General features: G+C 56.2%; 1 protein-coding gene across 1 annotated transcript in view; it reads left to right on the plus strand.

The window, feature by feature from the left end:
* Nucleotides 1–13,736, plus strand: part of ITGA11 (integrin subunit alpha 11) — a 123,817-nt gene extending 110,081 nt beyond the window's left edge. The window contains exons 21-30 of the mRNA XM_039218561.1: nt 734–832; nt 2,190–2,266; nt 3,125–3,214; nt 4,053–4,143; nt 5,651–5,764; nt 5,963–6,049; nt 7,399–7,509; nt 7,810–7,905; nt 11,539–11,652; nt 12,368–13,736. Coding sequence (XP_039074492.1) covers nt 734–832; nt 2,190–2,266; nt 3,125–3,214; nt 4,053–4,143; nt 5,651–5,764; nt 5,963–6,049; nt 7,399–7,509; nt 7,810–7,905; nt 11,539–11,652; nt 12,368–12,439 — 951 coding nt within the window. The 3' untranslated portion in view covers nt 12,440–13,736. The remainder of the gene's footprint in view (nt 1–733; nt 833–2,189; nt 2,267–3,124; nt 3,215–4,052; nt 4,144–5,650; nt 5,765–5,962; nt 6,050–7,398; nt 7,510–7,809; nt 7,906–11,538; nt 11,653–12,367) is intronic.
* Nucleotides 13,737–15,932: the final 2,196 nt, after the last annotated feature.

Raw genomic sequence — 15,932 nt, forward strand, 5'->3', positions numbered from 1 at the left:
GGCCCTTCACAGGATGCCTCCCCTACCTCCCCCACCCAGGAGATGGTCACAGCTGGGAGACCAGCTCTCCTCTCCCCAGTCTTCCCCAATGCCCACCATCCAGCCAAGGGGAACTCTGGTGGAGGAAGCACCCCCTTAGCCGGAAACAAAGGTGTTAGTTTGATCACATACATTTTGTGCACACATATGTAAAACATACCCAACCTACATATCCATCCAAGGAAACACACACGTTCCGTAGGCATGCAGCTTCGGGCCCAAGGGTGCAGAGCCCACAGCAGGTACAAAGCATCATCCTGGTAGCGATTACACTGTGCTGGGCATTGAACTAGGCCCTGTGTTTATATGCATTGTATCCTTGAATGCCCATAGCAACTAAATGAGGGAGGTACTGTCATCCCCATTTCACAGATAAGCAAAATGAGACCCTAGCAGATGAGTGCACGGCCACCCAGCAGCATGAATCTAGAGGGTGCTGTGAGTCCCCTCCCTCAGGACCTGTGTTGAGGAGACACCTATGCTAGCCCAGCGGGGCCCCAGCTCAGATAGGCTGGGGGGCCTGGTGGTATTTCCCCCTCAAACCCACCGCCACCCCTTTCTCCGAGACCCCTGTGGTCCCAGCTTCCTTCCAACCGCAGCTTCAGTATAGGTGGTGGAGGGGGCATGGGGGCCCCCAGCCCTGGGTCTCCGGCCCACCTAACTGCTCCCACGGTGTCCCCCCCCCCAACTCCAGGACGACTCAGACGGCAGCATCGAGTGTGTGAACGAGGAGAAGAGACTCCACAAGAAAGTCTGCAACGTCAGCTACCCCTTCTTCCGAGCCAAGGCCAAGGTGGAGGCAGGGGGCCGTGTGGGAACGGGACCGGGCAGGGACTGGGAGGCATTGGGGATGCCAGAGAAATGGAAGTGACCTGAGGGGAGAACAGGGGAGGGAGGGAGAAGCCCAGGAAATGACATTCAAATGACCTAAGTAGCCAGCCCACCCCAAGAGAACATTCAGGCCCCTTCACCTGACCCTACCAGTCGCCCCCCACCCCCCGACCTTTTGGCCACTTAACCCTGCTGTCCTTTATCCTGACACATTTTCTCAGAGCCCAACCTGTGTTGTCCTCCTGTGTGCATGGCAAGAGACTGGGAGAAAAGTCCACATTTCATGAGCACATACCACATGCCTGAAAGTAGGTAGGGGGTGTGAGGAGAGAAGCAAATTTGCCAAGGGAGCATCTCCACATTCCAGACTCCAGATCGTGTGGCTTTTCCCCCCGCTCCGCTGGGCAGTGGGCAGCCACTGAAGGTTCTGGAGCGAGAGAAGACCCGACTGAGACCAGGCTGCTTGTAGAGCAGGAATCAGAGCTTGAGGCAAGAGCTCGCTAGAGAGTGGCAGCGTGTTTCCAGGACCAGGGTCTGCAAGGCTGGTGGAAGGAGGGGAGATAGGTCAAGAGATGGGGGGCCACGAGGGCTCCTTGCCAAAGGACACAAGTCAGGACTGGGGCCCCAAGATCTCTTAAGGAAAACCCAAGAAGCCCAGACCTGGGAAAAGCACAGAGGGCTGTGGAAAGTCCCACTAACAGCCCCAGAGTGGGACGGAAGGTGGCAAGGAGGGTCAGAGGTCACAGGGCGACAATCAGGGGACCCAGGCCCCGGTCCCGGGCAAAGCCCCTGGAGCGGGCCATCAGAGTGGTGGCAGGATGGCTGACCAGGAGGCAGATGCCTTATTAACGTGCTGGGTGACCCGAGGCAGCCTCCCCCCTTCTCCTGGCCTCACCCCACCTCATCTTCTTGTGGGAAGAAGGGGCGGGTGCCGCATCTTACCACTAACTTCTGGCCCCTCCTCTTGTGGCCCATGGCGGTGGCCACCCCCCTCCCCACTCAGGGACTCCTGCAGAAGCCTGAAGTTGGGCCTCCCGTCTTCTAGTTGCCTGTCATTGAAAACATAAAAAGGAAGCCAGGGGAGGAGAGGGCTGGCCCCACCGCCAAGAGACCCCAGCAGAGCATGTCCAGTCCGTGGCCGCCCCCTCCCAGGGTCCTGAGCTCAGCAGGCACCTGACCCTCCCGCCCCCTAGGGCCCCCCCCTCCCATCAGGAGCTCCCCTCCCAGGCAGGGGCCGGGGAAGGGAGGGCAGGGAGGGCAGGCCCAGACGCCCGGTTCCCAGCCACCCCAGCTCCAGCGACTGGACCTCTTCCTCGCAGGTGGCTTTCCGCCTAGATTTTGAGTTCAGCAAATCCGTCTTCCTGCACCACCTGGAGATCCGGCTCGCGGCTGGCAGGTCAGGGCCTCGCCCGCCCTTTCTTCCTTCCCCTCCGTGCTGCTCCCGGCCCGCTAGCCCCTCCTTGTGCCCAGTGAATTCCCACCAGGCAGTCCCTCCCTGCCCTGACCTGGGAGGGCTCCCCGCCCACCCCCCCAGCTTAGGCCGACCTGCCGCTTGCAAGGCTGCTGCCATTCTTCAGTCTGGGGCAGCTCGGACATAAATAGCAACACCCTCACCGTTATATAGCAGTTTCTATAGCCTTCGGCTCCAAAGCACTGTACATGTAACGGTCCTCACGGCAGCCCCCGAAGATAGGTGAAGCGGGGGATAGATATGCTCACGGAGTAAGGGGAATGAGGTCTTTTCAAACAGAAAAATGTCAGGGTGCCTGGGTGGCTCAGGTGGTTAAGCTTCAGACTTCAGCTCAGGTCATGATCTCACAGTTGGTGAGTTCAAGCCCTACGTCGGGCTCTCTACTGTCAGCAGGGAGCCTGCTTTAGCTCCTCTGTCCCCCTCTCTCTATACCCCTTCCCAGTTTGTTCTCTCTCTAAATAAGTGAACTTTAAAAAAATAATAAATAAATAAAATGGAAAAACCTCCCAGGGGAGAGAAATCCAGGGCAGAAAGAACACTGGGTAAGGAGTAGGACAGTCAGTGTTCTGCTGTCAGTTGCACCATGTACATGCTGTGTGTCACTGGGAAGTTCACTCAACCTTTCTGAGCCCTCCTTTCTTTTTCTTACCTGCAACTTGGGAGGTGGGTTGGGAATAACCCCTGCTTTGCCCATCTCGAGGGGCTGCAGTGAGCCAGTCGGGCGTGCTGGCTGAGCTGGTAGAAGCGAGTTCCTTCCTGATGGCTCTGGGGCTGTCCCTGCAGTGACAGTGATGAGGAGGAGAGCACCAAGGAAGACAACACGGCCCTCCTACGCTTCCACCTCAAATACGAGGCCGATGTCCTCTTCACGAGGTGAGCAGGGCCCCACGGGATGGGAGGCCTGAGAGAAGTGAGGGCTAGGATGGGGTGCCCCTGGGGGGGCCCAGAGGTGTCAGGGTCTGGGCTCCAGTGCCGAGGGACCATGAGCCGGAGCCAGTTGTGTCCCTGAGGGGTGGGAGGGTGCAGCCCCCTCATCTGTGCCATCAAACTAGCTGAAGGAGGAGACCCAGATCCGGCCTCCAGGGAGCTCCCAGCAAGGGTGAAGGCGGAGGGCTGGGGCAGCCGGAGGTGTCCACCCCAAGTTCAGGCAGTAAGTGGGAACATGGTCTGTAGAGAATTTCCAAATTGTGATAAAACCTACCAAAAGTCCACCTGCTTTTCATTACCACCTCGCGCCCGCAGCTCTAGACGGCAAAAGTGAGACAGAGCTCCTCCCGGCAGGGCAAACTGCCCCCGCCACCCTGCCCGTCCTCCACTCCCCTCCGTGCACCTCGGCCCCCAGCCTGCCCTCTGGGAGCTCCCAGGCGGGGGAAAAGCTCAGGCCGTCCCTCGGCCACTGCTGGAGGCTGGAACGGGGCATAGCGTGCGAGTTCGTGCTCAAAGAGGCCAGGTCCCCTGAGGCAGGGATGTCAAATAACGGCTCTTCTGGTTCACACCCATCCCACACGGGAGGATGTTGCTAACTGATCTCGGCGTGTACTCCTGCTGAGCCTCGGAACCCTTCCTGACACAGCTCTCCCGATGGACGCGAGAGGAAACCTGTTTTTCGTGGTCTAGGAGGGCTGGGCATATGCGCGCACCCTCGTCGGTTCATTATCCATCTGGCCAGCATTGACTGAGCTCACGGCGGCCCCATCCTCTGTCCCTGCAGGAGTAGCAGCCTGAGCCACTACGAGGTCAAGCCCAATAGCTCCCTGGAGAGGTATGACGGCATCGGGCCTCCCTTCAGCTGCGTTTTCAAGGTAAGAGCTGAGGAGCCCCGCTTGGGAGGGGAAGAATCTGGAATCATTGCTTGTGCCTGGGGTTCAGCCCGACCCTGTCACCCACTCACTGTGTGATTGTAAGCAAGTTCCTTCCCTTCTCTGGGCCTCGTCTAGACAATAATGGGGCTGGACTGTGAGGATGTATCAGTGACGGTTAGGTGCGGCTGCGTATGATTTTAAAAATATACAAAACAGCAGTCGAAGTGGACCAGGTTTATTCTCTCCACAAGAAAGTCCAGAGTTGACAGCATCACAGTCATTCAGGATTGGGTCTCCCATCTGGTCCACCATCCTCAACAAGCGATTATCAGCCTCTCAGATTTCTCATGGCCCAATAGAGCTGCAGCTCCAGCCATCACGTTCTCATTCCAGGAAGAAGGAAGGGGAGAAGAGCAGGCCCCTCCCTAGTAAAGAAGCTCCTTGGTAGTTCCTCACACTTGCAGTTACCTAGGGAGGCTGGAAAACATGGCCTTTGTCTCAGTGCCCGTCACTAACAAAGGGGCGAGAAGGAGAATTAGGAGGCAGTTGAGCAGTCTGCAGCGTGGGCCCCTGCTCCTCTGAACTCCGCATGAGAGCTAGGGGCGGGCTGACAGCTGGGAACTGCATTTCAGACACACCGGTGACTGGCTGGCTGGTCCAGGAGGGGTTTAGCGACTGCCTGAGACCACAGGTGATGGTCATAGCTGCTCCCCACTCCCCCGCCCCAGGCTGTGATTCCAAAGCCCTGCTTGTAACCACAGCTGCTCAGACACCAGATGTGTCACAGCCAGAACGTGCACCATCACACACTCGCCGGTCGTGTCCACCATTAATTCAAGAGTCTCCCTCATAATAAATTCATAAGTGCTCTCAACATGTCCACCTCGACTGCAGGACAGGGTGGCTGCCAGCACCAGGCTGCAAAACTCCCCACAGCCAAGGGAGGGAAGTTGAAAATGGAAGTGACTCAGGGGGCCTGGGTGGCTCGGTCCCTTAAGTGCCCGACTCTTGATTTCTGCTCAGGTCATGATCTCACGGTTGGTGGTTCGAGCCCCGGGGTTGGGCTCTTCGCTGAGAGTGTGGATGGGGCCTCCTTGGGATTCTTGTGCGCTCTCTTTCTGCCCCTCCCCTGCTCGTGTGGGCAAGCAAGCACACTCCCCGCCCTCTCTATCAAAAAAAAGAAAAAAGAAAAAGAGAGAAAGAAAAAAAAAAGAACGAAGAAGAAAAGAAAATGGAAGTGACCTTGCCCTCCAGCCTCATGGCCCTGTTGACTTGTGGACCCTCAGCCTCCAGGACCCCTGCCCTGCCAGCGCTTTCACACAACCTCATCGGTGCAGCCCCCGCAGGGGAATTTAGCAGAGCCGCAGAACTTCCACAGTGAGAAGGCCAGGGGGCCTGAAGGGGGCCCCCGCTTCCCAGGCCGGGCTGTGGGCGCGGGCCCTGCGGAGCCCGCCTCCACACCTCTGCCTGCTGGGGGCTGTACTGACTCCTCCCCCTCTGGCCACAGATCCAGAACCTGGGCTTCTTCCCCATCCACGGAGTGATGATGAAGATCACTGTCCCCATCGCCACCAGGGGTGGCAACCGCCTGCTGATGCTGAGGGACTTCCTTACTGACCAGGTACGGGCGGCCTTGGGAACCGGCTTAAAGGGGAAGGGACCAGGAGGAGACAGACTTGCCCGTGGGCGTGTCCCCAAGTCCCCAGACCTCAGCTCCTCCTCCCAGGACCTTCTCGGGGAAGAAGAGGAGCGAGGAACATCTCCGGGATGCCGAGTCTGCCCGTGCCCGTTGTGAGGCCGGTGTGTGTCCCTCGTGCAGGTGAACACGTCCTGTAACATCTGGGGAAACAGCACCGAGTACCGGCGCGCCCCGACGGAGGAAGACCTGAGTCGTGCCCCGCAGCTGGTGAGTGGCCGCTACTTTTCTCCCGTTCCGGTGGTTGGTCAGGAAGAGCGTGTTGAGCACAGTGTGTCCCGCTTCAAACCCAGAGGAAGCAAAATGAAGAGAAGATACTTCTTGCTCTTGACGAGCTTACCATCTCGGAGGGTACATAAGAGTGAATGCCAAAGAAGCCAGGAGACAAGGCTGTGACAGGTGTCAAGAGAGTGACAGTGGAGGAAAGGACCAGGGAGAGTGGACGGGTACCTGTGCCTTAAAGGGCCAGCGGGACACAGATGAGCAGAGGGAAGGGGAAGAAGCCAGGTGGAGGCCAAGACCTCCGTGGCTGGTAGTGGGGACATCGACCCCATCAGCTGGGGCCTCCCTGACCCCAGAGATGGAAGGCAGTTCGTGTCACCTCCCAAGGCCCTCCCCAAAACACCTGCTAGTTTCCAGGCTTCTGTTCGCAGGCTTGCCGCTGTCCCCAGATACCACTTTCTGAGCATGCTCTCATTATTCTTTCCCAAACAGAAATCTTAGCTGTTTTGGCGTTATTGCCCCCAAACGAGCACCTCACACAAAACATTTTTTTGAGTGTCGTGTACTTTACTGAAGACTGGACCTGGGTGGGGGTTAAGGGGGCTGCAAGAAAGAGACTCGAAGTTTAACCTAATAAATTCTGGTTATTTGACGATTTCTTTGGTTTTTCTGTTCAGATGGTGTCATCTGGAAATCGTAATAGTGTTAGCTTCACCATTCAGTCTTTATAAATGGCTTTTCTCACCTTACGGCCCCTGCCAGGATCTCTGGGGCAACGGGGCATAGAAATGCCGACACGCTTATCTTGATCTTGATTTCTTAAAATTTTTAAAAATTTTTCATTATTAAACATGACACTGGCCATAGGTTTTTTTTTTAACAAACACCCTTTATCCAGATTCAGGGAGTTCCTTGGGAGTTTTTTTTTTTTTTTTTTTTTTTTTAATCATAAACAGAAGTTGGATTTCCCAAAATGCCTTTTCCGCATCTGTTCCAGTTGTTTCCTCTGGTCCATTTGTGCGGTGATGACATTTATAGGTTCCCTAACGTCGAACCAGATTCTCCCAGAAGACACCCAGTTACGCACAACTTCGAGTACGACATACACCCTCCTTACCTTGTGGTCCAGCCATCCCATGGCAGCCGTAGCCTGTGTGTCCCCCACCCCCGCCTCTCCTTGTCCCCTGTCCTCCGCTCCTCCTCCCCCAGGAGCAAACCTTGGGTGACCGGTGGAGCTCAGCCATCTCTCTGGTGGTTTGGGCCCTGGCGAGGCCAGCTGCCTTCCCCTGTGCCCCCAGAGCCTGGTCGCTCACCCCGAGACCTACCTCCCCTTTCAGAATCACAGCAACTCTGACGTGGTCTCCATCAGCTGCAACGTGAGGCTCGCCCCCAACCAGGAAATCCATTTCCATCTACTGGGAAACCTGTGGTTGAGGTCCCTAAAAGCAGTAAGTAGAGGGGCCCCTGGGTGGCTAGATCAGTTGAGCATCCAACTCTTGATTTCGGCTCAGGTCATGATCCCTGTGTCGGGCTCCACGCTGAGCATCGAGCCTACTTGAGATTCTCTCTCTCTCTCTCTCCCGCCCCCTTCCCCCTCCCCCCGCCCCCCCCCCGTCTCTAAAAATAAAAATAAAAGCAGTATGTAGAGCACCTGGGCTGGACTCCAGGAAGAAAGGGAAGGTGGTGGGTGCTGGGGAGTCTCCCACCCAGGGAGAGCCCGGCTTCTGACAAGGCCTCTGATCATACAGCTCAAGTACAAGTTGATGAAGATCACGGTCAATGCAGCCTTGCACAGACAGTTCCACAGCCCCTTCATCTTCCGCGAGGAGGATCCCAGCCGCCAGGTGAGCCCCCTGGGGACCCTGCAGACCTGAGCTTGAGCCAGGCCAGCTGGGGAAGGGGTCATCTCTTTCCCTAGAGTTTCCCTCCATTCATGTGTTGCTGCAGGAGAGAGAAGGACCCATCTGCCGGCAATTAGCACAGCATCAGAAGAGAGGGGGAAGAGCAAGATCAGAGGGTTCTTAGGGGCAGCAGTAGGGAGGGGGCCAGAAGTAGGCATTGGCGCAGTGCCTGGGCGCAGCAGGTCTTGGACCACAATAACCCCGCAGAAGAGGGGAAGAAGGGGAATCTGCATATCCTGCACTAGAGGAAAGTACTGGAACCCAGGCCCCCCCTGCTGGAGAGGCTTACTGATTGGCTCCACCAGCTGTGACGCTGGATCCTGGGTGGGCTGGCAGCCCAGAGCGACCAGCCCACCCCTCTCCTCCCCATCCCTTAGCACTTCAAATTTAAGGAAATACACATGACATGCTTTAGAAGTCTGGCATGAACTGAATTCATGAAGACTGAGGAAATGCAAGATGTCTCTGAATTAGGACTCTTTCTGAATTGGACAAAACCGGATTGTCACAGACCAGACTGCCTTGAATCAGGGCCTCTGGAAGGGGGTGAGGCTTCCCACGGTGCTCTCCTGAGAAAAGGAAAAGTTGGGTCTTGAAGAAAAGCCCAATCCTGTGGAGAGACGGGCATCCTGGGCGCGGGACACTGCTGCCCTCCACTGGCCACATCCCCGAAGCGTGGCCTGGGCTCCCATACCAGATGCGGCATTAATGCCAGCCCTGCCCCCAGGAGATGCTGGAGCCCCAAACAGACACGGTCAGGAGGACAGACCTTCATTAAAACGCATACACACATCATTCATAAACAAGGTGGGGGGCCACCACACAGAGGGGTAGCAGGGACCAAAACCTAGAAGCAGCTCTCAGGGGACCCACCTAAGGAGCGGTTTTATTATCCAGTTGTTGGGTGTTCCTCCTATGACTCAAGCCCCACCCCAGGGATACAGAGATGAATTAAGCAGACATGGGGATGAGGAAAGCAAGGCCATGGCCACAGTCTGGGGGTGAGCACAGGTGCTGGGCTTGGCAGGGGGCCAGTCAGAGCAAGGGATGTCCAGAGAAAGTTCTCTCGATACCGTCCATTTGAACTGAATCTTAAGAGATAATGTTAGAATTCTGCAGGCAGCCAAGAGACAAGAGGCAGTGCCCAGGCACCCCCACCACACACACACACACGCACACACACACACACACACACACACACACACACACACACTACCCCTGTCTCTAAATTAAGTTCATCTTTTAAATGAATTCTCCTTCTCCGTCAGCTCCCACTCCACCCAAAATCCCTCTTTTTTATTTATTTACTTTTTTAGAGAGGGACGGGAGAGGTGCCGAGGGAGGGAGAGAATCTTAACCAGGCTCCACGCTCAGCACGGGCCCGACACAAAGCTCGATCCCATTACCCTGGGATCATGACCTGAGCCAGAATCAAGAGTCGGATGCTCAACAAACTGAGCCACCCAGGAGCCCCCCAAAAACCTTTCTTATAATCTCTAAATGCCTCACATCTCTTTTAGGAAACCAGCAACCCAGAATTTAAGCCCCTGTCGGCCTGGCTGTGTGCTAGGTGCTAGGGGCGGGAAGGTAGAGAAGGTCCCAGCCTTTACGGATGGACAGAGAAAGAAGGAACCTGCCATTTGTTGAGCCCTCACCCTGGGCCAGGCACTGTCTGTCACAGACACTTTGCATGTTTTCTCGCTCATTCCTCAAAGCACTGTGAGGTGTGTGCCCCACCCCTATCTTTCAGATGCAGAAACTCAGGTTGTGCGAGATAAGGCAGGGGGGCACTGAACAGTGAGTCAACTGGAGCTGAGTCAGGACTCTCTGCTGCTGCCGCAGGGGCTCGTCCGTGCCGCTCTCCGGCATGTTGAGCGAGCGCCTGCTCTGTCCCCGGCACTGAAGATGGGACCGTGAACGGAGACAGCCCTGCTCTCCTGGAGCTGACATTCTAGATGGGAAGAAAGGCAAGCCGCAGGAATATGTCAGTGTCAAATGGCGATAAGTTCTGCCCCGAAAAACAGGCGTGTAAAGATGGAGACTTGGGGGGGGTGCTATTTTATACAAGGAGATTGAGAAAAGCCACTCCAATAAATTGACATCAGAGACGAAGAATAGGGGTGTCATGTAGCTATTGGGGGGGGGGATTGCACTGCTGGAAAGAAAGGACAGCAATACAAAGGCCTTCGGTGGACATGTGCTTGGCATGTTGGAGGCCAGGTCGCTGGAGGCTTGGAGTAGAGAGAGCCATGCGGTGGGGTGGGGGGCAGGAGATGAGGCCAGCGAGATGAGCAGAACTGGAGAGTGTAAGGCCTTGCGGGCCCACGCAGGGACTCTGCTTTTCCACTCTTGAGTCACTGAATCCATCTGCCTTGCTCTGGCTGCCAAGCTAAGAACCGACTGCAGAGGGTGAGGCCGGAGCCAGGAGGCAGTTAGCCGGCTTCTGCAGTCTCGGGGGAGAGGAGGATGTTCAGCCCCAGGAGGTAGCCCTGGGGGCGGGACTGCCACATTCTGGGTCCTTCAGAGGTCAAAAGGACAGACTTTGCTGGAGTCCACGTGGACGCAAAGGTTAAGAGTCAGTGACGAGTACAAAGCTTCCGGCCTGAGCAACAGTGAGGAAGGACAATGCTGGCATTTGTTTTCATGGGAAAGGCGGTGATGCAACAGGGTTGAGGGCACAAAGCGGGATCAAGAGTTTGTCTGGACACCTGTTAAAGATGCCAAGCAGGCCAGGAGGACAGGAGGACAGGAGTCTGAAGAGTCCTGGTAGAAGGGAGAAAGGGGACAGAGTCAGCATATAGATGTTAAAGCCCCAGGATGGAGTGAGTTTACCTACAGCTGTTTCCACAGCCCTGAGCACCCTTACCTTCGGAGATCTTTCCTCCTTAAAAATAATTCAAACTAGGGGCTCCTGGGGGGCTCTGTCGGTTAAGCATCTGACTCTTGGTTTCAGCTCTGGTCTTGATCTCACAGTTTGTGAGTTCAAGCCCCGCATCAGGCTCTGTGTGGACTGTATGGAGCCTGCTTGGGATTCTCTGTCTCCCTCGCTCTCTGCCCCTCCCCTGCTTGCTCTCTACCTCTCTCTCTCAAGAATACATAGACATTTAAAAATAATAATTTAAATTAGTTTATGACAAATATATATAAAGACAAACATAATCCAGGCAAGAGATTATATTTGTTTTTCCCTCAATTTTTAAAAGACATTAGAACATTTGCATGGGCCCCTAAAAGGACTAAGGGCCCTGGGCCCCCATGCCTACTGGGTAAGACAGTGCTGAGCTCACCAGAAAATGCCTCTAGATAAGAAAGAGGTCCCAGGGCAGAGCCATGGAACATGGGACAGAGCCCAAGGCCAAAGGCAGTAAGTTTCAAACAGGAGGCAGGATCACCTGGATCATTTAACTCAGGGGTCCTTTGTGCCAGGGCCAGGCCCTCTGAGGGCTCCGCGGGAGCTGGGTGCCCCCCATCCCTCCAGCAGATCCCAGCAGGCCCTGGCCATCTCCTGCCACCCCGGCTGCCACCCGGGCCCCAGAACAGTAAGGCTGTTGACCTGGTGCACTCATCCCCTTACAGATCACATTTGAGGTCTCCAAGCAGGAAGACTCGCAGATCCCCCTCTGGATCGTCCTGGGCAGCACGCTGGGGGGCCTCCTGCTGCTGGCCCTGCTCGTGCTGGCACTCTGGAAGGTGAGGCTGGTGGGGGGGGGGGGGGCAGCATCTGGCTGCTTGGCCCAGGCAGGGGGCTCCAGCCTGCGGGCTCTGTGGCCCGTCTCCACGTTCTCCTCCCCAGGGGAGCTGGCACCCACCTGGCCTTCTCCCCAGAACTTGCCTCCTGCTACCTACGCATCCATGTCCCCCCATAGCAGGCAGATTGGCTAAGGCCAACAGAGGGCCCTCACCAAGTGGCTCTGACCCTTTTGTGGGTCCCTTTGAGAACCTGATGAAAGCTCGGTCTTACTCTTATGAGAGGCAGCAGCAAAGTACACACAGCCACGTTTCTCCCAACAGTGTCAGGCTGTTAACAAACCCCCAAGCCCTCCGGTCGCTGAGCCTCAGGTGCAGAACCCCTGGTCTCTGATGAGAGGAGGGAGACCCAGAGAGAGGTGCTGCCTAGGGCAGGGTCACACAGCATGACACTTCATGCCTCCTGACCCAGGCTCCATCCACTCCATTGCAGTCCCCCCATACCAATTAAGTGGCCCATTGTGTGGCCCATCAAGGGAGTTCTGCTGGGCTGGGGGTGTTTGTGGAGGGGGGGTACTCAGTGTTAGCTGGGGTATTCAGCGAAGCCTCCTACAGGAAGAAGCCTCAGGAGGGTGAGCAGAGGGAAAGCAAGGAGCAGGTGACAGGCCTTGTCTGCCCTGCCCCTGTCCCTGAGACTTCTCCCTTTGCCTCCCCCCAGCTCGGCTTCTTTAAAAGCGCCAGGCGCAGGAGGGAGACTGGCCTGGATCCCACCCCCAAGGTGCTGGAGTGAGGCTCAGAGGCTGTGAGCTGATGGAGGCCAGGACACCAGTCCAGGCCATGTGCAGGCCCAGGCCCATGGCCTGCTGAGCTGGGGTGGAGAAGACACCAGCTCGCTTTGCACTTGACCTCATCTCCTGAGAGACCACGCCTGCACCCTCCGGAAGGAACTCAAGCCAGTTTTAAGAGGGACTACTCTACTGGGAGGCCGAGACACCTCCAACAAGGATCCCTGGTGACTTCAAGGGACCCTCCCAAGGCACACCAAAGCCCCCCTCGGGCCCTGTGGGGGCATGTGCTGCCTCTACCACTAAGGTGCTAGGATTTCATAACCGTCCCATCCTCAGAAGAAACCGGCAGAGGAAGGAGGCAATGCAAACCCGTTCTTCACACTCCAGGCCTTGAGGCCCAGTGGGACCCAGGGGGGCAACAGATCTGAATCCTGTGCTGCCCTCCCACCCCCTGCCCCCACCGCACCCGGTCCAGGTCCCCGGCGCTACCCAAGGCTCTCCAGTCCCACCCACCCCTTCCCCAGGCAGGAGAGCTGCCCCTGAATGAACCCCGGGGCCCAAGGGCTTGATGGTGACAGCTACTGGACAGGGATGAAGAAAGACCCTGGGGCGTGGAGACTGACCGACGGGCAGCTGGGACGCAGAATATGAGGCGCCCACCCCGAGATGGGAGGCAGGTGGGCCTTCCAGCCCCGCACACCACCACCCCCCCGCAGCAGCTTTTGTGCCGAGCACCCCGCGGGGGCCTGCGGTGGGTGCACTCTCTGGGTCCCGCGTTCCCTCGTGGTCTTCCCGCCTGCCTGCCCTGAGCGCAACACGGCTCCAGGCCCAGTAGCGCCCAGCAGCGGGGTAGCAGGGGGGAGCTTCCTTTCCCTGCATCACCAACCTCTCCACGCACGTGCACATGCGCGCACTCACGCGCTCACACACACACACACACACACACACGCACAGCCTCCCATCCCTCCCTCCCACCTACCGAGCACTAGAGAGAAGGGCTCAGCCTGCACTGCCGAGGGGTGCTCTCTGGAACGCACTGGTTAAAGCCGGTGCAGGGACACCCGAGCGTGTGGAACTTCGGTGGCAAATACCTGATCCTGATCCGCTGGCCCATGGGACAAGTGGTACCACCAGTGACGGCGCCTTGAGGACAACAGGCACGCCGGTGCCCGGCGAGTAATTTATGCCTTAATCTTGTTTTGAGATAGAAATGAAAGGGGGATGCATCAAAGTCCTTTGTCTCCCTGCCCCACAGTACGACCTTTACTGTCGTAAATGTTTTTAAAAGTATACAAAAAAAAAAAAAAAAAAAAGATTGAAAACAACCCCAAGGTGCTATCTCCCGTTCTGTGAGCAGGGCACATCCGGGGAGCCAGTGTCTTTTCTCTGAAGGAAAGGCGGTGGGTGAGGGGCCCCTGCTTCGGGCTCTGTTTTGACAGGAGGGGGATGCATCAAAGTGCTTTGTCTCCCTTCTCCCTGCCCCGACCTTTACTGTCGTAAATGTTTTTAAAAATAAAAAAAAAAAAAAAAAAAAAAAAAAAAGGTGATTGAAAACAACCCCAAGGTGCTATCTCCCGTTCTGTGAGCAGGGCACATCCGGGGAGCCTGTGTCTTTTCTCTGAAGGAAAGGCGGTGGGTGAGGGGCCCCTGCTTCCTTCCCATCATGTCTAAATGTTTGGAAGGGCTTGTCACCCACTCGCTCCCTACAACACCCCCTCCAAATGGCTGCGTGGTCTGGGAGGGACATCTCCAGTGACGGAGCACTTCCTCCCTCCCAGACCGCCAGTTCGCCCTGGTCCTTCCGTCCTCCCTTCCGCCTCCTCCCTCTCTGGCCTCCCAGACTTCTCCAAGCTGGCATTTCAGTGCCGACCTTATGCTCTGGAACTTCTCCACCTTTACACACAGGCTGCTCTTAAACCAAGCGGTCTCCCTTCTAATCTCGTGCCATTGGAGTCCCCAGAGGCCAGAGGTAGAAACTTAGAAATTATTTGATCCTGTCCCCCCCCCCCCCGCCCCCCGCCACATAGACGAGGACACTCTGAGCCAGAGCAGTTAAGAGACAGCCCTCGGATCCAGAGCAGATCAGTCATCCTGGGACTGCTCTCTCTGAGGTGGGATAGTCCTTACAGCCCAGCCTGGGGGCGAGATCACTGGAGCAGAAGGCATTGATACGACGTAACTACGGGAATATTTCTTCTCAAATGGTGAACCTCAAATCGGAAGGACACACTTACAGTCCAGGGTCCCTGGAGTCTTGTGCTCAGGAATGGAGCACCTGACTAAAGGAGCCTCCGAGAACTGCACACGCATGGTCTCCTGTCCGGTACCGTCAACTGAGAGAGACCGCGGCCCCGTGAAACTGGCCTTGTAGGCACTGGCGGGCACACTTAAAGAGTTGCTGTGTGCCACCACGCTGCAGGCCAAACAAAACGTACCTGCAGGTCAGGTGCAGCCTAGAAGTGACCGGATGGGAACCTCCGGCCGGCCCATCGAAGGCCACCTTTGTCCCCAGGGCTCCACGGCCCCTCCATGCCCCACTCTGGCCCTACACCAAGAACTAACTGGTCGAAAGGCAGAAATCTGTCACATCAAGGCCTGTGGCCCTCCCCTCATGTCTCTCTCGTCTATTTCTCTTATCAATTCCCCCTTTCTGAATTTATCTGCTCTGGGGTATAAATGATCACGACAGGTTTTGCAGAGTTCCCGGTAGGGCGCAGAGATGCATTTAACAGGGAGCAACGCTCGCGCTAAAGCGGTTCTCAGGCCTGAGGGGCTTTAAAAGATATCTGTGCAAGGACCCACCCCAGGGACTCAACATGTAATTGGTTGGGAAAGGGGCCAGGGTATCGTTTTTGTTTTATTAGAGTTCCCCTGGTGACAGATGTGCTGAGTCGAGGCCAACACATAGGCTAGGAAACAAGGGGTTAACACGCACAGGTGAGCTTCCATTATGAGTAATGGGGACTATGCTGTCCCCACAATGTTCAAGTTAACCCGACTCCAGCCTGGAGCTGGGAAGACTTTCTTGTTCCAGCAAGTCTCCGGAGTGGGATCTGCTGTAGATCTCACCCAGCCCCAAGGGGACTCTCGGAGGAGTTGAACACATTCGCTATTTTCCGGAGGAGAGACGAATAGCAGTCTCTGCAGCACTTTCAGCATTTAGTGGCAGGCGGCCCAAAATGCAACTGCAAATCAACATACAATTCATACTGTGGTTCACAGATGGATATTATTAGCAATGCTCTAGTCTGTAGTTAAGAATATTTATGATGGAGCTAAGGGCTGAACTCAGAGTGCTCACGTGAAGTGTAAACCGGCTTAAAAATGGTTCCATCCTTTTAAAAGCATTGCCAGCATCCTAGACGCTACTCTAGACAGGTGGCTTGAGTTTCAGGTGGCCACGGGATACCTGCGTAAGCAAGCCTATAGCAAACAAGTGCTTAGGAGAGAAACACATGGGCCGAGGTCTGACCCTACTAAACCAAATACCAACAG

Source organism: Hyaena hyaena, unplaced genomic scaffold (assembly GCF_003009895.1).
Source record: "Hyaena hyaena isolate Hyena2069 unplaced genomic scaffold, ASM300989v1 scaffold_15, whole genome shotgun sequence".
Lineage (NCBI taxonomy): Eukaryota > Metazoa > Chordata > Mammalia > Carnivora > Hyaenidae > Hyaena > Hyaena hyaena.